General features: G+C 34.2%; 1 protein-coding gene across 3 annotated transcripts in view; it reads left to right on the top strand.

Moving 5' to 3' along the window:
- Positions 1 to 23,936, top strand: part of PTPRK (protein tyrosine phosphatase receptor type K) — a 558,193-nt gene that overhangs the window by 502,812 nt on the left and 31,445 nt on the right. The window contains exons 14-16 of one of the 3 annotated variants that reach the window (XM_042939790.1): positions 12,699 to 12,837; positions 20,706 to 20,866; positions 21,973 to 22,008. In XM_042939790.1, the coding sequence (XP_042795724.1) occupies positions 12,699 to 12,837; positions 20,706 to 20,866; positions 21,973 to 22,008 (336 nt within the window). The remainder of the gene's footprint in view (positions 1 to 12,698; positions 12,838 to 20,705; positions 20,867 to 21,972; positions 22,009 to 23,936) is intronic. The other 2 variants (XM_042939789.1, XM_042939788.1) reach the window with 2 other exon arrangements.

The raw sequence follows: 23,936 nt of genomic DNA, 5'->3' as shown, positions 1-23,936 counted from the left end.
GCAAAAGTATGCTCACCAAGAAGACAGATGAGGAAAATACAGGAAGAAAATCTTTAAGAGCTTTCTTTACGATTATCTCATTTAACACTTAGAATAGGTAGAGAAGAATGCTATGCCCATTTTATAGATAAAGAAACTGAGATTCAGAGATGTAGTGGAGCTTCCCCAAGTCCATATAATCAGTGAATGGTGACCTCAAAAACCCTTGCTGCTCATAAAACTCCAGCCTACCTTTTTCAGGCCGTGATTAAAGCGCAGATCAGAAATAGGACCGATAAGTGCATAGGAATATAAGAAGAGAAAAGTGAGACTGAAGGAGTAGGGAAGGCTTCACTGAACAGATTGAAATTTCTTATCAAAAGGGTCCTATTTGGATGATGGGAGGGCACTGGCTGTTAAAAAAGAAAGGTTCATTATCTAAAAGTAGATGAAATGTAGTAAATTAAAGTATCCTGGATGTCAGTGTTTGCTAGATATTTTGAACAGTGCAAATTGTGAAATGTAGCCTATGCTTGGATCGTTTGAGACAATCAAGAGCCATTTGAAAATGTGGCTCCTGTCTCTTCACTCAAGGCCAAAAGATATTTTAGGATTAAAAACCCAATCTCAAACTCTAAAGCATTTATTAATAATTTAGACTTGAAATTATCCTGGAAAAGCTGGAACTCAAATAAAATCACTTTTTAATCTGGCTCCTCTGTACAATATTAAGGCAGTCTTTAATTTAGTAAATAAACACCTGTGAAAATGGCAGTGCAACCTCTATTAATATGATTTAAACCATGTTGTGTGTTCTCCTGAGATATGCCAGATTAATGCATTATCCAAGCCTTGGTGGAAAATGACCTGCTGAAAATGAAAGTAGAATTCATAACTAAAAGCAGCCCAAATGCAGCTAATCTTAACCCCTCATTTTACAAATAAGGCAAGTAGAAATAGGTTAAAAGGTAAGTCATATTTATTATTTTAGATCACACCACATCCTTCTAACTTGAGCGCTATTAAAGGTTTTATTCGGTTCCTTTTTTTTCTCTAATATTTCAAATGATATTACATTCAAATGTGTACTTTTTTTCCCCCTGTTTGTGCTTTGAATGGCATGTTTGGATGACTGGCCTAGATTTGGCATTCTGAGTTCTGTGCCAACAAAAATGTCAAGTGCATTTATTTGCCTTTTAATTAAATGCACTGGATTTTAATATTCCAGATTTTTTTTCCCCTGAAGAAGAGACTCTCCTGATCCTGTAGTTTATAGGAGAGAAAAAAAAATCACTGACATTATCGTGAATGTCATATTTTTTCACCTAACATTTCCAGATACCCACATATCATTTTATAAACGTTTTACTTTAAGGTGCAAATTTTATTGTTCTGTAGACTACTTTGCTACAAACACTACATGTGGATGTGTAATCCAACATCATTTATTTTTACTTACTCCTTTGACTTTTCAGTAATTCTCACTTCAACCTGCTTTACTCTTAATAGGATTGCTGCCTGTATGTCCCACATGTAGTAGTCACTATATGGAAGATGTAGTTGCTTATCATTTACAGTGTCCCTTTCCTGTACCTTTGGTTTGAATGTGGGCCAGGGTTATGGCATTATATTATTTGTCTGATTTTCTTACTTCCCCAAGTTAATTTTTACTACTCTATTGTTATCCTCTGATCTTCTTTATTAAAGCTTTATTAAAAAAAACATTTTTTTAAGTCGACTAGACATCTTCATAATCTCTGACCTCACTTTACTACCTAGTACATAAGCACTGAGTCTGCTATTGCTATGCTACACTTGCCCTCATCTCAGTAAAAGAACCACACCTTCCACCTCCCTGTTTTCTTCAGAGAGGTCTTCCCTCACCTTCAAACCTAAAGAGGTCACTGTGTGCTCTGTGTCATTCCCTACTTTAAGTTTTGGCAAAGAACTTCTCAGTGTCAGGTGCTTGTATACTTGTGTATCATCTGCTTCAGAACACAGGGATGTAAACTGCATGAGAGCAGAGATAGTCTCTGTCTTATTCAGTGATGATTCTTCAGAGCCTATAAAGGGGCTGGGAACATGCCAGGGACAATAAATAATTTATTTATTAGTGAAAGAAAGGAAACCCAGACCTTCTTCACGGAATTAAGATGGGTCGTGCAATAGCCACATTATGAAAAGAGCCCAAAAGTCCATCAATTGACAAATGGATAAAGATGTGGTATAGATAGATATAGATATAGATATAGATATAGATATAGATATAGATATAGATAGATATATAGATAGATATAGATGTGATATAGATGTGATATAGATAGATATAGATATAGATATAGATATATAGATATAGATATAGATATAGATATAGATATAGATATAGATATAGATATAAAATAAGAAAAATAAGATAAAAAGAGAAGGAGACAAACCATAAGAGATTCTTAAATACAGAGAACAAACTGAGGATTGCTGGAGGGATATTGGATGGGGAGATGGGCTAAGTGGGGGGTGGGCATTAGGGGGCACTTGGGATAAGCACTAGGTGTTGTAGGTAAGTGATGGATCACTAAATTTTACTCCTGAAATCATTATTACACTACATATATATTACACTATATGTTAACTAACTTGGATTAAAATTAAAGAGAAAAAGAGATGGGTCATGTAAAAAAAAAACTTAAAAAAAAAAACTCTTATAACTTCCTCTATGAACAGTCCCAGATTCCATCTATCCATCTGTGTTTGAGTTTTTATAGGAAGGATTTAATCTAACTATCAATTTCTTTGTGTTTCTATCTCCCCAACTTTACTTGTTTCTTTTTGTTAGGTAGTGATTGAGGTTGATACCTCTCTGGCATCTTTCTGTCTCTCTGAGAAGACAGTACTAAAAAATATTCCTAAATAGGTGGCTAATCACTTTTCTCCCAAGCGAAATTGCCAGGTGGGAGTCAGGAAGCATGGGCTATATTGTTATGTGTCAATAACTAATACCATGACCGTGAAAAAGGCATTTACTTACTCTCAGGTTTTTTTAATCTAAAAATCAGAGTTGGACTGTGGTGCTGAATGATTCTAAGAAATGTTTGAGGATGTCAACAAACTAGATACAATTTCATCCCCTTGTGCAAGAGTCCTGCTTCTGCCTCTTTGTAGTACTTGCCACATTCTGCTAATAAGTACAATGTATAAGTGCTTGGCTGTGCTTCTAGATGATACACACTCTGAAGGAAGAGCATTTGTTCATCTTTGTGGTTTTTAGCCTCATACAGTCTTTGTGCCCCTGAGGTATTCAACAAATACATAATAAATACTGAATTGTCTCATCAGTATTTCTGTATTTTTAGAAATTAGACTTCTCTCCATTTGCTGTTTATTTGAACTCATATTAGTTATGGTACAGAAATTTAGATTTGGAAAAAGAATTTTATCTGAATTTGATTATATCCATCCTAACCCTTACTGAAGCTTTATTAAGTACCAAGTATTATCCTAAGTATTTTATCCATTTTAATGTGCTTAAGAGAAGGGATGTATCTCTTATTTCTATTTTTCCCATAAGAAAATAGAGGAACTCAGTGGTTAAATAATGTACTTAAGGTGCCCTAACTAGTAAGTGGCAGAACTGGAACTTAAACCATGATCAGTGGCTTTGTTATAACAAAAATATTTAATGCCACCTGATTAGAGTATTCCTTATCAATATGTTTTCCAGATATGTTAAAGTTCCTTAGCAATTACTGCTATGTAGAACAGTTTTTTTAAAGCATGATTATAGATTTCATAAATTAATTCTTTTAACCTTAGCATGAATGTATTTATTTCCAAAATGTTAAAACTTGAAGCATGCTTTTATGCCACATTATATATGCTTTTATGTAGGCAGTACACTTTGACAAATGATGAACATTTTTGTTATTCATTCATTAAACTGTTGGCCACTGTAAGTCATTGGACATAAGAGATGAAAGATAGTATACCTCTGCCCTCAACTACCTTCTAATCTAGTATATATTGCAGATTTATTGAAAAAAATATTTGCAACACAATTTTAAATGTAGGTTATGGGCAAATAATTAACTGTTCTTTTAGAGATGAGAGGGTAGTTAAGGATTAAGGTCTTGAATAAGCGCTAAAATAAAAATAAAATCCCATGATCTGCCTTCCATTTTCGGATGCCTGGCAGATTAGGTGCTCTGAGGATCTCAGCAGAACAATCATACCTAGGTAGGGCACCTCTTTAGATACATTGCCAGGCTCCTAGCACCTAGGAGAGGTCTCTAAGGACTCAATAGTCTGCCTCCGCCCCCGACCCCCCTCCAAAAAAAAAGTGGGTGAATAGAATTAAGAACAGTGAGCAATAGGTAGAAGGAGAGGTTGGTAGTCCCAGAAAGGGATGCTGAAGCTATATCGTCCTTGAAACACAGGTCCTCAGGCTGGTAACAAGGGGGTTACCCTGCCTGGAACTCTCACATAGAGGCGGTATTCTTCAGGAGTGCAGAGGAGGTCTGAGTCCTGTGGTACCTCATGGTTACTGGCAGAAGGTGATGCAAGTTCTTTTGTAGATGAAAGCATGATGAATTGAGGCCCGCAGGATTCCCATAGACTAACATAAAGCAATTAACTCACAATCAAAGGTCACCAAGCATTCCTGAGAGTAACTCACTGTGAGAGTTAGCAGAAACAACAGATCTGCCTCCCCAAAGGACTACTGCGATTGGGATTGTCACATTCAGAATACCAAAGAGCTGTGTACAAAATAGTCAAAGAAACAAAGTGCAAATCATAAGGATTAGCAAAATACTCTTAGGAGTCACTAAACAAAGACCCATTTGCAAAGAATCAAATGAAACCTTTAGAAAGAAAAAGCATAATTTTTCAAATTTTAGAAACTCTTTGGATGGACTGCATAGCAGCTTTGACAGAAGTGAAAAGATAATTTATCAGCTGAATTTTAATCCGTAGAAGTTACAGCAAAATATAAAGGCAAGCCAAGATGCTAAGGAAGAGGACCAAGCATGGGAACATGCCCATCATATATTATAACATATTACAGAGCTGTGGTAATTCAAACTTTGTCATATCAGCACAGAATAAGTATATTACCTCTAAGAAAATAATGGAAAATCCGGAAACAGAATTCATGCATGTGTGCAATTTGTATATGGCACAAAAGTGGTTTTGTAGATCATTGGATCAATTCAAAAGTTGCCCACAGATGACTGGAAATTTATTTGAGGGGGTGGGGGTTAGCGGGGAGACTTGAAATACTTTTCTAGTGTATATTACACTCAGAAAGCAGTTTCAGGTGGATCCAGGATTAAATATGAAATGCATAGTTTTAAAACGTTTAGAGAGAGAGATTGTTGATATAAATTCAAATAAATGATTGATATATTTGACTATACTGAAATTAAGAACTACTATTCATCAGGATATCATAAATAAAGTGAAAGGAAAGCCACCCAATAGAAGATATTTCTAATAAATAACTGACAAAGGATTAGTATCAATACATGAAATAATTTATAATAATACATAAACCAATAAAAAAAAGATGAAAATCAAATACAAAAAAAAAGGGGGCCAAAATTATGCACTAAGCATTTCAGAGCAGAGAAGAAATAGGTATAAATATTTCAAATAAGTATCTCAAAAGATAATTTCAATAATCAAATGCATATTAGATATCATTCTCTACCACTAAATTGGCAAAAATCACAAAGTCTGGTAATGCAGAGTGTTAAAATGTAATTCAAATGGAGTTTATGTGCACTGCTGGTAGATATATAAATTCGTAATAATTTACTGTTATCATATGAAGCTATTTGCAATCATGTAATAGTTGCAGTCCGCTGGATGAACCCACGGGGCCACAGTTTGCCAAACCCTGAAAGAGATGGCGGAGTATTTGGAGAAGGGCTGGTGTTTTTGTATGATTAGGGTATGTGATAGCCTAAAGGAATTGTCAGTAGATGAGATGGAAAGGGTTGATTAGAGTCTAGTTTTTAAAGGCTCTGTATGTCATACCAAGAACTTCTGCCTTTCCTCTTCAATGGAAAGCAGTGAAAAAAGTCATTTAATCACATCTGCATTTTAGAAAACTCATTCTTGCGTCAGTATAAGGATGAATCTGAGGCCTTGTAAGGGAAGTAGAAAAGCTAGGTGAAAAAGCTAGATGAAAATGGAAATGGAGAATTAAAGGCAGATTTCAGACGTAATGTAGCAGAGACACCTAACTGTGTTTAAGAAGTCAGGGAACACACAATTTACCCAAATGAATAAATTTAACTGAATGAAAAGCTTAATGAAAAATGCACATGTAAAATATTTGACCTTCATTAAGTTGTTGTGAGGCAAAAAATATTGTACATGTTTTTTAACCTTTAAGCACATTCCTAAAATGTGATGCTTCTTTTATTGCTTTTTTTTAAAAAAAAGTGTTTCTATAATTTCTTCAGGATTTTATGTAAAACTTAAACAGTGGTTTTAAAATTAAAAAAAATAAGAGAATCTAAGACTGCAAGAAGAGGCCTTAAGCAGTGTGAAATTAATTTCAAGTATCTGTACCTTTATTTCATAGTTGTTTAAAGGCTCTATGGACTTCTGAACTATTATTTTCCATATCAGAAATTTTCAGGTAACGCCCGTATCTTTATTAAACAAGAATAAACTATATTTTAGTTAACCACTTAAACAAAATATGTGCTATATAGCTGTTTTCATTTTTCACTAAGACCCTGTTTTTTATTGTCAACCATCTGAGAGTGGACAAGTTGCATAAGATCCTATGACATGGTAAAAAAACAGGACTTCAAAGAATCGTTGAGTTAAATAATGCATGCTTCAAGATGCCCGTAAGGCTTAGATGTCCAATGTGGCAGACTGTTTAATTAATAACATGGACTTTACAAAACTCACCATTATATATTTATACAATAGACTGCTAAGATTTTTAAAAAACTGTTTTCTAGCAATGTCAGTTTCCCTATTCATAATTTTTAACTTTTATGTGATGGACCCAAAGGGCTAACATCTGGGCCATCTCCACCTAGGAGGGTAGCATCTACCACTACTTTCAGTACCAGTTTTCACATTTTATAGAAACTTTTCCCATCATATGTCACTTAATATTCCTAAAAGCTATATAATATAGCCACTGTTATTTTTATTTTATAGATGAAATATTAACTCAGAGATGCTAACTTGCTATTTTGATGTCACACAACAAATAAGAGAAGGAGCTGAGAATTAAAATAGGGCCTTACTGATACTAAGTTTCTGTACTTTCCATGACTCTGGAATTTCCCTACACTCTGGTTTGGTGGTAAATGGTGGCAGATGGTAGAAGCAGTTAACTTCGTGAAAGAATGGCTAGCATAGGGGCTAGAAGTTTCTAGAGACAGTTCAGAAATGTGTGCCAACCTCCAAACAAGATCTGCATCTGATCAAATCTATCCTTATGTTTTCTCAGAAGACAAGTGATTTTCTGTGTGCCAGTACATCTACCGAAGGAAGCCTTAGTGTCGTTCTTGTATTTACTCAACCAGTCCTTTCCAGGTCCAGCTGGAAATGCAGTGCTATGCAAAACAAACATGGTCCCTGTTTTTATGGGCTCTATCTTAACAGGAATGGGAAGCCATTGGCAGTTTCCCATCAGTGGAGTGACATGATACAGTTGATACAGTTGAAGTCACGGACATACTATGTTGCCACACTGTGAGTTGATGTGGAATAGGAAGAGATAAAAAGAGGTGACTACTGTGTAAACCGGGTTATATATGATGTTGACCTGACTTCAGGTAGTAGCAGTAGAGATGGGAAAAGTAGACGCAAGAGATATTTAGGAAGTAGAAGTACTTTGTAACTAATTGCATGAGAAAGAAATCAGTCATCTTTTTGCCGAGGATAATTCCAGTGTTTCCCTTTGGTCCTGTCACAATTATTTTACTTTCAGAAGTATCCCAATTTGGTTTATACACTATGTATTAATCCTGGAAATGAGAGGGAGAAGAGGAATTTGGCCTCGGTGTTTGTCTTGAAGCCCTGCGTGGATAGTTGAGCTAGTTACTGAAAGGGGGTTCACTGGAGGAGGAAGTGGTGTAAGCATGAGATGGAGTTCCGAATGGAGAGGATGTGTCTAAGGTGTCTTCACTGAAGGGAAGGCATTGAAGGGAAGGAATCAGATGGCTGCGTGGGTCAGGAGTTCAGCTCAGAGCCCTGACCCATGGTTAGAGATACATTATGGAGCAATCAGCATGATGGCAGCTGAAGTGATAGAAGTGGATAAAAGTGGATGAAATCACCACGCCAGAAATGTCAAGAGGGCCAGTTCTCTGAGAAACTCAAAGCGGCACCTATTTTTAAGGGAAACAAGGAGGGGCTCACAAAGGAGATCTAGAAATGGGAAGGCAGGGTAATACGAAAACTCCAAGATGAACAAGTATTTGGAAGCCCTAAGAGAGGAGGGTCACAAAAAGGAAAGCAAGCAATGTCAGATGCTATCAAGAGATTGCATACAATGAGAAAATTGTACATTGGACTCAGCAATTAGTAAGTCATTAGCAACATTGGTGATGGTGGATTGGTGGCATTGAGAGACATAAGCGTGATGATAGCATTTAAATTCATGCTTGGGAAGTGAGTGTAAACAATATTCAGAAACATAGCTGAGAAGGAAAGAGAGCACTAGTGAAATACCTGGAGAATTGGCGGTAATTTATGGGATGAAGGTGTCTCTAATGCTGCTACAAGATCACCTGCTATATTGTACTCAGAGGCTTCTACCTCTAGTATCCATCTTGAAAATAAATGGAAGAGTGTTTTTACATGATCACAGCTTTTAAATGTAAGTAAATTTGTGTATTTTGGCGGTGTTTGTATATTTTTTAATCTGTATCTTTTACCTAAACTTTTTAGGTAAATTATTTTTAAGTAGTGGGAGGAAGGACACCGTTTATAAAGTGACCTTAACTATGTTGCAAAATCAAAAAAATTCAACTCATAAATTTGCTCAATAAAAATGAAATACTGCCTTCATTTTTTTCTCACCAAAGAATTATGCTGCCTTTGGCTTCAGAACAATGGGAACTCTTCGAATATTTTTTGACAGATAAAAAAAGGAAAAGATTTATGGCAAAGGAAAGCATTTCTGAAAAAGGTGTTCCACATTGCCTTTGTGTATGTGCATAAATTATAAACAGGGCTCAGGGGTGTAGTCACTCTAATAGCTTTTTGCTCTCTTTGAAGAAAATAGAAAATGCTCACTTTGGGGTTACTGCTGTGTTTCCATTAATGAATCTTCTAAGCTTGAATGATTTTAAATAGGATATTTATGTTCCTTGGTTCTAAGGCCAAGAACTTAGAAAACTATGTGTGATTAACGTATCTAAAGTAATAAATTTATGCAGACATTTAATAAAAAATATTGTTAGTAGTAATAATAATAATAAATGTCACAGCTAAAGACTTTAGGGAGGATTCACAGTCAAGGGAAAATAGCCACCAAATCATATGTTCCTGGAGAATTTGATTAGCCTTCTATACTCAGGTTTAATAATGATGTTGAAGCATTGATGAACAAGTCTGCACAAGAGTTGTAATCATGACAGACAAGCACCCTTGCTTCATCTAAATGAATGAACTTGGTGGGGTTTTTTATAACTGCTTGGGAAAAATTAATTGGAGTCCAGTATTTAACAAAGACATGTCTGTAGACTATGACTTTAAAGTAGTAACACTGTTTTACATAATAAGTTATAAAAGTTTCACTACTTTGCACCCTGAATACACTTGCAAAGTTAGCAGCATCTTTGGTCAGAAATGTACTTTTAGATTTGGCTTTTTGTTTCTGGAAATATGTTTAGGTTAATTCATCAGCAAATCTACATTATTTAATAAGACTCTTAAAAAACTCTTCAGTCTCTGAATTTGAAATTATTTACCACTCACTTTTATGTCATTTTTATTATTTAATTACTAAACCCAGCTAGTGTTAAGGCTGACTGTTCATACTGCATGATCATAGTTTATATTTGCACCTGTGTGTGTATCTTCTGAAGGTTGTCTGGCGGGCTTAGCAGTTCTGAAGATTTTTATGAAATATATACTACTTACGGCATGATATCTATAGAAAAGTATCCCATAATAATATGTGTTTTGTCAAATTAAAATAGTGTATTAAATATATATTTAACTCATGGAACAGGAACCGATCTTTCAAGGGTTTCAAAAACATTTAATTCTGTGAGATCGGTCAGATCACAAAGCAATCATTATCGTTACCCTCTGAAAGCCAAGTGTAACCTAGAACCTATTAAGAGTAAGCATTGATTACTGAATAATGATGATTTGTTGCATGCACTAAAGTCTTTTCTAGGGATTTCTACATCAAACATTCTGTCTGTTTGAAGCAGGAACTTTTCAATGCCATTGAGAATTACAAACAGGATATGTTCTCTTTAGCTTTATATCCAACTTTGAAATATATGCCACCTGATTTCATATACACTGCTATGTATGTACCTCTAAAATTGTTCTCGGGAAAGAAGAGGTATCCAGTATATTTAATATGTACTTTGATGACTTGAACTATAATGTGTAGTTTGAAATGTGGTAAGCATTGAACTGCTTCTATACATAATTAATGAGATTGGAAATTTCCTGAAGCCTGGATACATGAAAGTGTCAAGTCAAAAAGGAAAACTCCCTTGCTTTCCAGAAGAAACAACCTGAAGGCTTGCCTTTCCTATTTGAGAATAAGAGTTATCAAATACTGGTCTATAGGGAAGTTTTATCCTACCCAATTGAAATAAGATAAATTAAGACAGTTATAGGGAATTGTTTTACAAAGTTAACTTTCTCTAACACTTTTCTTCAAACTATGTTTTCTACTGGTTTTACTTTAACTTACCATTTTATGAAATGACATTGATATCAGATATGTTAGTTCTCTTTAATTTCCTACTTGGAAGAATTAACAATTAGCAGCCTTTTATCTGTCTCTTTTGGGGAGGAACTTTGGGGGTGGCTGGTTGAGAATCTGGAGCAGATATTTAGATGCAGAACCCGGAGCAAAAGCGCAGGGAGGGGTGCAGAAGCCAGCACAGAAACGCTAAAGAAGGAAGAATTGAAATATAGACATATACCTAATGTTTAAAAAGGAATTTGTAAATTATCCATTGGAAAGATATGAGGTTAGGGGTGCCTGGGTGGCTCAGTTGGTTGAGCGTCCGGCTTCGGCTCAGGTCATGATCTAGCGGTTTATGAGTTTGGTCTGTGAGTTCGAGCCTCGTGTGGGGATCTTTGCTGACGGCTCGGAGCCTGGAGCCTGCTTCAGATTCTCTCTCCCTCTCTCACTGCCCCTCCCCTGCTCACACTCTGTCTTTCTCTCTCTCTCAAAACTAAATAAATATTTAAAAAATATATATGAGGTTAGATTTAGGGGTTCATTTGTTCATTCAGCCACGGTCTCCTCATACTGTGGTGGATGCTTTAAGGCAATTTCCCAAATGTGCCTAATCCTACAAGTCAGCCATACTCCTGACACACAGATTCTTAGCAGGAGGGGCCCTGGATCTGGAAACATTGAGAAATGATGTTTTAGAAGATAAATGTGTTAGATTTTGTCACTGTGCTTATCCCATTTATAATCTATCCTTGTCTCTCTAAGCCTCAGATTTACTATCTGCAAAATGTAAGTTTTCGAGGTTAATAAGGTGAAAATATCTTCAGAGGGTTAATGGAGCTTGTAAGTTGACTAAGGTGTATATACCTTTTTCAGTGCTTATTTTTATTTTTGAGAGAGATGGAAAGAGAGCCCATGTGAGCAGGGGAGGGGCAGAGAGAGGGAGACAGAGAGAATCCCAAGCAGGCTCCGCACTGTCAGTGCAGAGCCCAACATGGGGCTTGATATCATGAACTGTGAGACCATGACCTGAGCCAAAATCAAGAGTCAGACTCTCAACCGACTGAGCCACCCAGGAGCCCCAGGTGTATACTTTTTACTGTGTGTATATGGGCTTTGAGAAAGAGGGAAAGTTAGAGGATACAAAGAATTTTTAAATAAGAATAATAAAACAACTTTATCTTTTCAAAGTTCTGTTTCCCAAGTTTATTATCTGGGTTTTATTTTTAAAGAGAATATGAAATATTCCTTGATGTATTTGTTTTTCTTTTCTTGCAAACCACGTATTCCTTTCAAATCTTATATATTAAATCATAAACTGACACTTCTTCAACCCGTTAGACAAAGCATTATTTAACCCAACCCCTTGTGTCCCAGACAAGTGCAATTGACAGGTGCCAAACACAGCACCATGCTCTTGAGTTCAGAAGTGTTTGCTGAGTGAGCCAGCAAACAAATGAATCCCTAAATCTGACCCCATCTCTTTGCATGTACTATTGGCTAAAAATCTTGGTGTCTGACTTTTAAGGACATTTGGAGAAAAAATAGTACCATTCCCTTTGATAATTATTGCTAGGTTTTGTTTTATTTTCATGTGTTAACAAAACCCCTATTCAGGAGGCTTTCTCCTTATCTCGATCCTAAATCCCTTATGCCGTAGTTTAGCACGCTTCTGTATTTATATATCCAGGTTATTTTTATTCAAAGAAAATAAACACGTTGTCTTTTTGTAGTAATTTTTGGCCAGCACTAATTTTCATCTCTGGGATAATTAGCTGCTTTCAGTAACTTATTTTTTAAATTCATTTAGCAGCAGCAACAGAAGAACCAGAAGTGATTCCAGACCCAGCCAAGCAGACAGACAGAGTGGTGAAAATAGCAGGAATTAGTGCTGGAATTCTGGTGTTCATCCTCCTCCTCCTAGTTGTCATACTCATTGTAAAAAAAAGGTAAGAACTGATTTTGTTCTGTCCCATTAACCTACCGTTTATGTCACTAGCTTTCAAATACTTTTATTTCCTTAAGCTCTTTTAAAATAGAGCAAACAAGAAGATGAATTGAATTTTGACCATGTTGCCAGCATCTGAGTCTATTTCTCCTGCTTGTTAAAGTAAATTCTTATTGGTTCTTTGCAGTTTAATTTTGCACTTAAACCTATCCTTCTTGTCAAGTTAACTTTGAAATTAACGTATGAATTTAAATTTCTCAAATGCAGAGACATTTGAGATAGTCATTTACCTTATATTTTGAAATCTTATTTGCTAAGAATGGGAAAAGTATTTATTATGATACTTGAGTTATGGTCTGAATTATTTTGTACTCTTACTCTGTTTTTCTAAGTGTTGGCTACAAGTAATATATGAGAAGAATCTAAACATTATTTTGTGAAATTGTATATTAAATATTCACTGACTAAATATTTCAGCACTTTAGTATGAAGAGTTTTTTTTTTTTAATTGAGCATTAGTCTTTTATACAATATCAACCAATATCGCCATCTTCTGGAATTATATGAAGATATTAAGACCTACTGGAATTTAAACTGAGCTCTGTTCGGGAGATTAAAGTATACTCCTGCTGAAAAACATTTCAAAGTGTACAATCTTTACAATTTGACCTTCTTTCCATTCTATAAAATGTCATTGTCTATAAGGCATTGTCTTAGAAACTGATACAACTCTCATGTCTTTCCAATCATATGTTTCAGATAATACTTCAATTTGGGAGGACTTGTAAACAAGTCTTTACATGCAGAGTACAGTCCTAAAGTAGTTTTGTGTATAGAAGTGTTTGCAATTTATGAATTATATTGAGTATTAAATGATACTGCTTACATTACATTAAATCATAGACTATTCGGATTGCTTTGTACTCAAAATAAATCATTAACAATATAGATAAGACTCATACTACATGTTTAATCGTTCCATCAGAGTTTATTTTAATGTATTGCCTCTTTACAATTATCCCCTGGAGATATATATGTTGGAGAAGACACAGCTGCATTAGAAACATTAGGTATGCATTATAGTGTTTTGTGTTAAATTAGCTCCATACGTGCTTTCCCTAACAGTGCTTTCTCTTTTTGCTGTTGTCTACCTCTGTGGTTGGAGAATACATCATATTTGAGACAGGAATACTTAAGTATTTCAGTAATACAAATTTGCCAATCAAGACCAATAAAATAACTGATTGCAACCTTCAGATCTTATGTCTCTATTTAGTTTAAATTTATATTTGGAGAGTTAACTAAACTCTGCTTCAGGATTGCAACTATTCCAGTCCCTTCGGATCAGAAATGAGAGAGCATGAAATTGGCCTCTGATTATGTCCTCACTCAGTTAGAATTGGGTTAAACTTATTGGTTTTATTTGTTATTATTCAACACTTATTTGTTATTGTAGCCTTCCTTATCCATGGCCCTCTGTTTCATAAATTACAACAACAATAAAAAAAATTGAAACATACATTTCTTAAAGTATACCAAAATAACCTCTAAGCACGATTATACTTGTGTGGGTAAAATGCTCTGACAACTGTCTAAAATTGCATAATGTAACAAATTCTTTTTCTGGTTCATATTTTAAATGGATGGCCTCTCTATTAAAATGCTTAATGTTTGAGTTTTCATAATTATGCATTAATTGATTGTCTTTTGATAGAAAGTATGCCAGGCCTTTTGTTTCTCTTCCTCACCACTACCTTCATGACTAGGAAAAGTACAACTTTATAGATAGACCAAGTTACGTATTTAGATCTATTTCCTTCTGATAAATATCATAACTAAATTACTTGAATCCCTTATCTAAGCAACTTTGTAATGACTTTCACTCATATGTAGTATGTCTCACATGTATCATGTATGATTTAATCACAAATATGTTTCTTACACATACACATAGATTTTATAACAGTATTGCATAGCATCAAAGCTTAATCAATTCTAGTATATAATGTTTCCCTTTTAATACACAAATTTATAACAAAATAATGGAAAAGCAACTATTTTTAGTCTTTTATGATCTTTATTTTTATGGGAAATTAAGTTTCTCAAGACTTTATCCCTCACTGGGAATAATCTACATAGGTATATTTCTCATGTTGAAAAAAAAAAAGTTCTATGTATTTTTGGGTTTTGTGTAAAGATATGGTTTGGAATTTAATTTAGTAAAATTCTACAGCTGAGGGTATATATAAAGTAAGTTTTTAGGCTAAGAAAAGGGATAGTGCATCTTTCAAAACGCAATGTCATTTTTTTTTAAACGCTGTTGAATTATTTCCAAATGTATGCCATTTTTTCCATTGGTTTTGTATTATATTTTAAATGTGCAGCATGAACACATTATTAATTCCCAACATAAACTTGAAATTATGTTTCAATACAGTAAATGTTTGTGTATGATATCGTGATCACATACATCTACTGTGGAAATATCTTTGTGTATATATAGTGTATGGGGCATATGTATATTCACATAATATATGTATGTACCTCTGTACCATTAAGATATAATCACTTGTTTAGAAATCTAGATGTCACTCTGCATATATTCTATATGAACCTAATAGATATTTACATTTTGTATCTCAAGAAAACTAGTCAAATTAGTGTACAAGTTCTATACACAGCTATTCCATCTATCATGGCTTTTCGATGGTAATGGATAATAGTATGCTTAACTGCATGTTGAAATACACAATCCATTTAATTTAAACTTTTTCTGGCAGCAAGAGAAATATCAGCATGCTATTTTTTTCCAAATTATGTATTTTAAATTTTATTTTCTATTGCTTATCTGTCTAATTGCATGGCAAAAAAATATCTAACAAATGCATGAGCAAATGGAAATGCAAACCAAAAAAAAACATGACTTTTATTTTATTTTATTTTATTTTATTTTTTAACGCACATTTTTCTGCTTTATTGAATGTGACAGAGTCACGCTTTTCATTCACCATTGCTTCTCTTTTTCCACTGTCTGTGATTTGCTTGCCAGGAGGAGCTACTATTCTTACTCCTACTACCTGTAAGTAGAAAATGGGTGATATACAACTTTACCTGTGTTAAAGATGCAGTATCCCTTTTCAAAAAAAACAAGAACAAAACATTTTAACTGTTTGTGATTTGGGTGATATTTTCTGGACTCTAAAACTATAAAGTTTATCCATTAACTTATTTTGTTAATCTTTTTAAAAAGGGATATTGTATTTCTGTATGTTCAGCTACTTTTATTTATAATTTTCCGCTAGTAGTTTTAGACTAAAGCCCAAAACATCATTTTTTTACTTAAGTCAAACTTGTATCTTATAAACATGATACCTCATACTGCAAATCAGGTCAGGTCCGACTGTGATAACATCTCTCTCCACATTTCCAGGAATCCAGGATGGGCTATAACTTTCAGAAGACCTTTGATCTGGTCATCTAGGCAAGCAGTATGCTCTTATAAAAACAAATGGATAAAGTGATAATGTTGCAATGACAAAGAAACAAAACATCTTCTTAGAAAAGAAAAATCGAGTTCATTTATTATAACTTAAACAGGACAATGATTTTGTAAAACCAAGACCAAAAAGAACCCTGTCATCCTACACAAAATATACCAAAGTGTCCATGTATTTCCTTTTTATCTTCCAAACACTTAGCTCAGCAACTGTACTCAAGTATGGAATGTTAGTCTGAGTGAAGACAGAGAATATTTCACTCTATTTCTCTAGTCACCTTCAGTTTATTACCTTAGATGCCAGGGTATTCATCCAATCCGAAGGAATGATGTCAAAAGTATTCTTGGACATTGCCTGATCGACAGTTGATTCACCAACTTTTAAGGCTTAAGAATTGTGATTAAGTATGTTTGGGGGCATTTATCTGACAGTATTTATTTTACTAGACAAATTTAAGTAAGTTTTACGATAAAATTTTTTAAGCGTCTCGATGTTTTTTAAGTGACTCTATAACAGAGGTCTGCCAATATTTTAAATATTACAAACGCTTGGCTTCTTATAATCTGCTGAAACAAGCAAGGGTAAACTAACAGTGCTCTTAGCTTATTGTGATGAATCATAATATCCTTGTTAAATCATGTTTGATGAAGCCAAAGGTAATTAACTGTACCATTTCATACAATTATGGAGCACTTTTCCTCTTTTATAGCCCACCCATATATCCACCTGCAGAAGTTTATGCTGTTGGCTGCTTGGATAATGAAAGTCATTTGCACATCTGTCAAACTCAAGTAGTTGTAAAATGAATTGCTTAACTGTCCTGAAGTGCACTATATTTATATTTATACTTATATTTATATTTATATATAAAATGTTGGTTGTTCAGAGGGAGACAAATCATGAAACATAAGAATCAGTAAGTATTTATGAGAATGTCAGTAAGCTTACCATTAACCATTGATGTATCCGTAATGTTAGAATGGAATTGCCTTTTTAGTGGATGGATAACATTTCTGTATGCTAGGCTATATAGTAGGTTATGGTCCTATTATTACTATAATACTTAGGACAATTGGCCGTATCAATCATAACTTGAAAAATGTCACAGATATATGATTTTAAAAACTGCTTAAACATACCTAATCTAAATCTAAACATATCTAATATAAACATACCCAACCTGAATCAGAGAATTTTTAAATAAAAGTAAATAAATAAATTGGAATACAATTTAAAAGAAAACCAGTTGTGATCTTTAGCTAACATTCATTGGCATCATCATAGTGACTGTCACTCATGATCAAAACCCTTAACTCTAATGTTATTTTTGTTTTGTAATAACCTGAATTAAAGCCTACCTCACAGGGTTGTTGTGAGGGTTAAGGTATAAAGACCAAGTTGAGAATGCATCGCTGGCAGATATTAACAAAGGTCAAATGCCCCCATAATTTGTCATCTAACAAAGGCTTGTGAATCTGAAAAGTCTTTCATTGCCATGAAAACTTTTGTTGTGCATTTGACAAATTAATTTTTCTTATTTTTCCTTAATCACAAAATATATATAATTATATGTGTTTTAAACGAAAGCCTCAAAGTTTCAACCTGTCTTTTCTAATTGGTTTGAAGTACCCATCCTCAAATTTTTAACATTATTTTTAATCCACATTTCCAGTTATGTTATTTTTATAAAGTTCAATCTCAAAATTTTTGAGGAATGAATTCATTCTTCTTGCCCAAGAAACAAAGATTGAAAGTTATTTCTTAAATTGTTTTGTTTTTACTGTTTGAAACACTTTTAAGTGGCAAAACGTTTGTGCTATATTCACATTCTTCTTCTCAAATTTGTAACAACTAATGTTTAACTCCTAGAGCCAAGTAGACACTTCTTCATATTATGGTGCACTTTGTAATGTGGAATTTAAAAAAAAAATGTCAGCAACTGGATATAGTGTGACAGCGTAGGCTTTGAAACCAGATTATTCTTCACTGCTTATTAGATATATAACCGTGGGAAGGTTATTTAACTTGTCTGAATCTCAATAAACTCATCTATACAATTAGAATCAGTGGGTTGATCTGAGAATTAATTGAGTTAACAAATGAAAAGTGCCAAGCATATAACGGTCCTATTTCATCCATTCAATAAGCATTTATTGAGTGCCTGCTATGTGCCAGAGACTGCTGTACATGTTAGCGGTAATGGTCCTTCCCTCCGTGGAATACACAGTGGGGAAACAATTAAAAGGGCATTTGCACTGATACATGATGAGCATTGTTATAGTCAGAAAACATGGTGTTATAAAAATAACCTAACAGGGAAACCTAACCTGAGACAGGTTGTATTGAGATCAGAGAAGCCTCCCTGATGCAGTGAGACAGAATAGCTTCTTTCTATTCTATTCTATTCTATTCTATTCTATTCTATTCTATTCTATTCTTTCTATTCTATTCTATTCTATTCTATTCTATTCTTCTAGAGGTAAAAGAATATTGTAGGTCAAAGAACAAATACTTTATATGGTGGTCTACAGGTAAGTTTGGAAAGTAAAATCTATAGACCAAAATAGGACCTGCTGATGTTTAATTTTCCCTATCCATGGTTTCAAAAAATTGAACCACTTGAGAAAATCAGGAAATTTAACATAAATATTCAGATTCATGACTTGTCTTTGAAAATAATTTTAAAATCAGAAAATTGGGATCAAATGCCAATAATCACTTAGGCAAGTTGCCCCCTAAATGGCTTTCCAGTTCTCCACAGTCCCCACCCTTCCAGACAGCCCTGGCAGCAGCACTCATTTGTACTACCTGTCTAATATCTGTAAGATTTTGCAGGGTTTCTACCCTATAGCCTAGAAAAAGGACAATAGCTCTTTCAATGAATACATCAGATATCACTAATAAATGATGGTGGTGGTGGTGGTAGTTCTTGTTATGCTTTTGTCATTGTTGTCTTATTACTAGTACTGTCATTCCCATTATTATTACTTCTTTTAAAGAAGTTAACGTCACTTGCATCCTAATGCCTAGTTTATGACCATCTTATTCGGGTGTTGGATCTGTTGTATCCATATATTGGGTGTGTTGGGACATATTCTCCGAGGCCAAGTACTATAATCTGGAGGAGCTCTCAAATTGCTACATTAATTTTGTAAAGGAGAAGCCCTTGAACATAAACACAACCATTAAATGAGCCTTTAAAAAGTATTTGTAGTATATTTCCTCTAGTACAGATACTAATGAGCATCAGAAGAATATGTCCTAGTTAATAACCTAGCTGAGAAAAGGCATTCTTCAAACAACGAAGGAATATTTCCAAGGTACATAAACTGCTGCCATAAATACAATCTGGCTACTACAAGCTTTTAGAGTGCCTTTATTTATATTATATATAAATTGCCTTGTTAATGGGATATAAATGTTTTATATACCTTTAATAGCTTTTTATTGCATGTTTTATGTGTAACATTCACAAAGAACCAGAATGTATTTCACATCCTTGATATATAAGATAAAGATGTCAGTATTTGAGGAGCTCAAAAGTCTAACTCCACTGATTTCTAAATCCCCTAAGTCATTTGCCCTACTGCATTTATAAGGCACATCTTCAGTTAATACCCTGCCATGTGCTTCTAAAACACATCTTTAGGATTTGACCATGGCTATGACTCAAGATTATGATCATCTGTATACTATGTCAACATTGTATTTGCCAAACTTTTCTCAGGGCACTTTTCTTATACAGTGTATAATTTTCCCACATGTATGTGTATTTGCATTAAATGTAGCAGTGGTTAATTCTACAGTTCTCCCGATTAAGTTTGGATTGATGTTATAAATATGCTACTAAATATGTAAATGCTACACGTGTTGCATTTTTACCAAGTAATAAAACAGAATGAAGAATGGGATTTCTTTGTCTATTTTAATTGGGGGACTAGAGTAAAATAAACTTAAAAAAATCGTCATGTTATTCCCCAGAAGAACTTCTAAAAGGTGATCAAAAGAATTAATTACCCAAGAGGAAAACCAAAACTTGGCTTTATCTTAAATTTTCCTTGAGCAGTTCTACTAAGGAAGTATTTATTTGTGGCTTCAATAAAGCATAGTTATAATTAATGACTATTTTAAGATACAAGAAATGAAAGGTTTCAGTTGGCCGCTTGAATGTTGAAGTATCCAGATGACAAAATTACAGCTACCGGCAGATGTTGTTTGACTATTAAACCTAATTCCTGAAGTTAGGAAATTTAGAGATTCCAAACTACATCTTTGTCTACTTATCCCTGGATCCTCCTGAACTACTTGCCACTGGTGTCAACTGGCCTCCAAGCCTCACACTGGGGTTTCCCTTTTGTATTTGCCTTGGCAGCAAGCTTGCTAAAAAACGCAAAGATGTTATGGGCAACACCCGACAGGAGATGACTCACATGGTGAACGCCATGGACCGAAGTTACGCTGATCAGAGCACCCTGCATGCAGAAGACCCGCTTTCCATCACGTTCATGGACCAGCATAATTTCAGTCCAAGATGTAAGTTCTTCATTACAGTTTTCTTAAGTTTATTTATTTATTTCGAGAGAGACAGAGAGAGCAAGCGGGGGAGGGGCAGCGAGAGAGGGAGAAAGAGATCCCAAGCAGGCTCCGCACTGTCCCCCAACTCACGAACCACGAGATCAAGGCCTGAGCTGAAACCAAGAGTCAGAGGCTTAACCAACTGACCCACCCAGGTGCCCGTCTTCCTTACAATTTTAGTAAATGATTTTGAAGCTCCTTAAATCACTTCGAATTCAACACATCACCTTTTGAATAGTGAGAAAAAGTACAACAGAAATGGAGGAAGCAGCCAGAAGGAGAGAAAGCGATAAAGAATATTCTGGGAAATGTTCAGCTTGGTGAAAATTTTCAGTAATCACTGGCCCTAAAAACATCCCCTCATGTTCCTTGATCTATATTGCCACCAAATTCGTTGCTATAATGCTGTATGAGGCCCTTTGGAATTAATTTTAATCATCATAGGGCCTTCTTGATCAATTTCATTTTTTATTTCACTGTAAGATAAATGATAAAGAAGAGCATAAGTTAACTTTGCTGAAAATATAGATGTACTGTCTCTCTGACCACTTGATTTAGTAATTAATCTAAAAGGATTTGGAAGCATTTTTGTTCCCCAAACTTTTCTACCTATTGTCTCTGTTCGTACTTTATTAGGAAGCTTGAATTCAGCCGTGTAACGGTACAAACCCACTTATGAACCTGGAGAAAGGATTAAATCTATTTCTTACAGTTAACTGAAAAAAAATATTTGGAATGAATCTGAGATCATTATTTCTCTGAGTACCTTGCACTTGATAGATTTAAATGGGTCCCCCTCCCCATTTTATTATCTTTATAATGTCAAGTTGAATCTTCCTGGCTTTTAAAATCGAACAGAATACTGAACTTTAATTACAGCGGCACCTTTCCTGGTGTTTTGAGGTAACCCAAGTTGAAAAAGAGAATTTTACCTTTGCAGGTTACAATAATCAAAGAAAGATGAATAGTTATATTTCTTGAGAAAGCATAAATCCATTTTAAAGGAAAATGTAAAATACAACTTTAGGGCAATATATTCCTTCATGAGCTTTGTTTTCCTACAGTGCCCAATGATCCACTTGTGCCGACTGCTGTGTTAGGTGAGGCCCTAATTCTTTATCATTCTTTCTTGCATGGATCACACATCCTTGCATGAGTTATAGCTTTGTCTACACAGTAATTATCCACAGGGTAGGAAGCAGCTTGATTTTGAAAATTAAGTCCTGATCTTATCAAAGAAAGCAACTGTGGTCAACCCAGTCAGATTTAGTGGATTTCAAATAAGTAAGATGCTTTTTAGAAACTATGTATTTTTAAATTCTTGGTTCTGTTAGATTTGGAGCAAAAGTCCAGTGGTTCTCAATATATGACTGATGTATATATATGCAGGTTAGTAGAAAGGTCCCAAATGCACACATCTCAGGAGCCAGTGCTACCTGAGTAATTAGTTTATATGTAAAAATCTACTTGACGCAGAGATTTTTCTCAATCCCCTTAAGTTTATAGCAACTAAAGAACACATTTCCAAGTGAACATTAAAAATGTGTGCATTCGCTTTAGTTTTGCCTTTATTAAGAATTTATAAATGCAGGTAAAGTTGCTATAATATTCATGTGGAGTTTTGCATTCTATATATGCAGCTTACATGATGTGTTATCCTTCAAGAAATTGAGAATAAGCCAAGGTTTACCACTATACAACATCTAAGACAAGTGATGTTGCTAGTGATGAATAAGGCCTTTGCAAATGTAAAATTAATGTTTAATCAACTGTATATTTAAGAATGGAATGAGTTTCATTTCAATTTGTACTCTGTTCCTTGACTAATTATGCACCCATGATTCATGACCAGCTTGCTTATATGTTAACAATTTCTATATCAGTTTTATCCTAGTGTTTCTAATATTAAAGATTTAACCAAAGAAATATGGAAATTGCCAGATAAATGTATCTTAAAAGCTTCCAATTCTCTCATTCAATATAAAAATTGAAGTTTCTTGCAAGCATAAAACTTTATCTTACGTTTTATGCACGTTTTTATTATCCATGTATTCCACATTTAATTACATTTGTAAAATATTTTGGAACAATACAATTAATTCAGTTAAGTGAAATACACTTCCTTTTTACTAAAATAATTATTATTAAACTTATAATTTTATACTATAAAAAATATATATTCTAAAAAAATCTGAAAGTCAATGTTCTCTTTCTCTGACTGTACTCCCCTTTTGATGTCCACACCAATAATGGCAGGGAAGTGAACTGGGGAATTCATCCCAAGGGGTAGCCCTATCAAGTAAGGAGGGGCCAGGAACCATGATCATTGGGATGGCACCAAATGCCTCTGAAAATGTCATCTTCTGTTGAGCAAAATGCTGTAGAATGCTGTCACCATCAAATTAATAAGTAAAATTCAGTTAAAATATTAAAAACCCACTGAGGAAAAATTAGTTACCTAAATGTTAAAATTCCATTACAGTAATATTTTAAGAAAATGTTGAATCAGGTCCAAATCATGCTTCTCTTGGGAACTCACAATATGAACCTATGAAAATACCTTATGTCTGTGCTTTCCCATCTGAAAACTTATTCACAGTTTTGTAAGGAGACAATGAAATAATATATGTGAGTTTTACAAACTATAAAGTTTAAAAGATTATTATAGTAATTTGCCCTGTGAGAAGAGATATGTATGTTTAAGGAAGGCTAGAGTTAACATTATAGTCATAAAATCTATCCATATGAACAGTTGTTACGCATTTATTTCAGTTTGAAAGTCAAGCTGGTTTTTTTAAATATTCTTTAAAAGCTAAATCTCATTAATCATATCAGATTTAGAAATGATTTGTTGCATTTTCATCATTCTTGGAATCATGGTATTTATAGTTATTTTACATCCACTTGATTTTGTATTTGTAAAGCAATTTTTGAAATCACTTCAAATATTGCTTGATATTAATACCTACTTACTGATTTTAAAGGCACTTAGAATCTTTTCATATTGATTCATATTTTTGCTTTTTTG

The sequence above is a fragment of the Panthera leo genome, chromosome B2, assembly GCF_018350215.1.
Source record: "Panthera leo isolate Ple1 chromosome B2, P.leo_Ple1_pat1.1, whole genome shotgun sequence".
In the NCBI taxonomy this organism is placed as follows: domain Eukaryota; kingdom Metazoa; phylum Chordata; class Mammalia; order Carnivora; family Felidae; genus Panthera; species Panthera leo.
The sequence above is the reverse complement of the archived record's forward strand: the minus strand, read 5'-3'. Positions and strand labels throughout refer to the sequence as shown.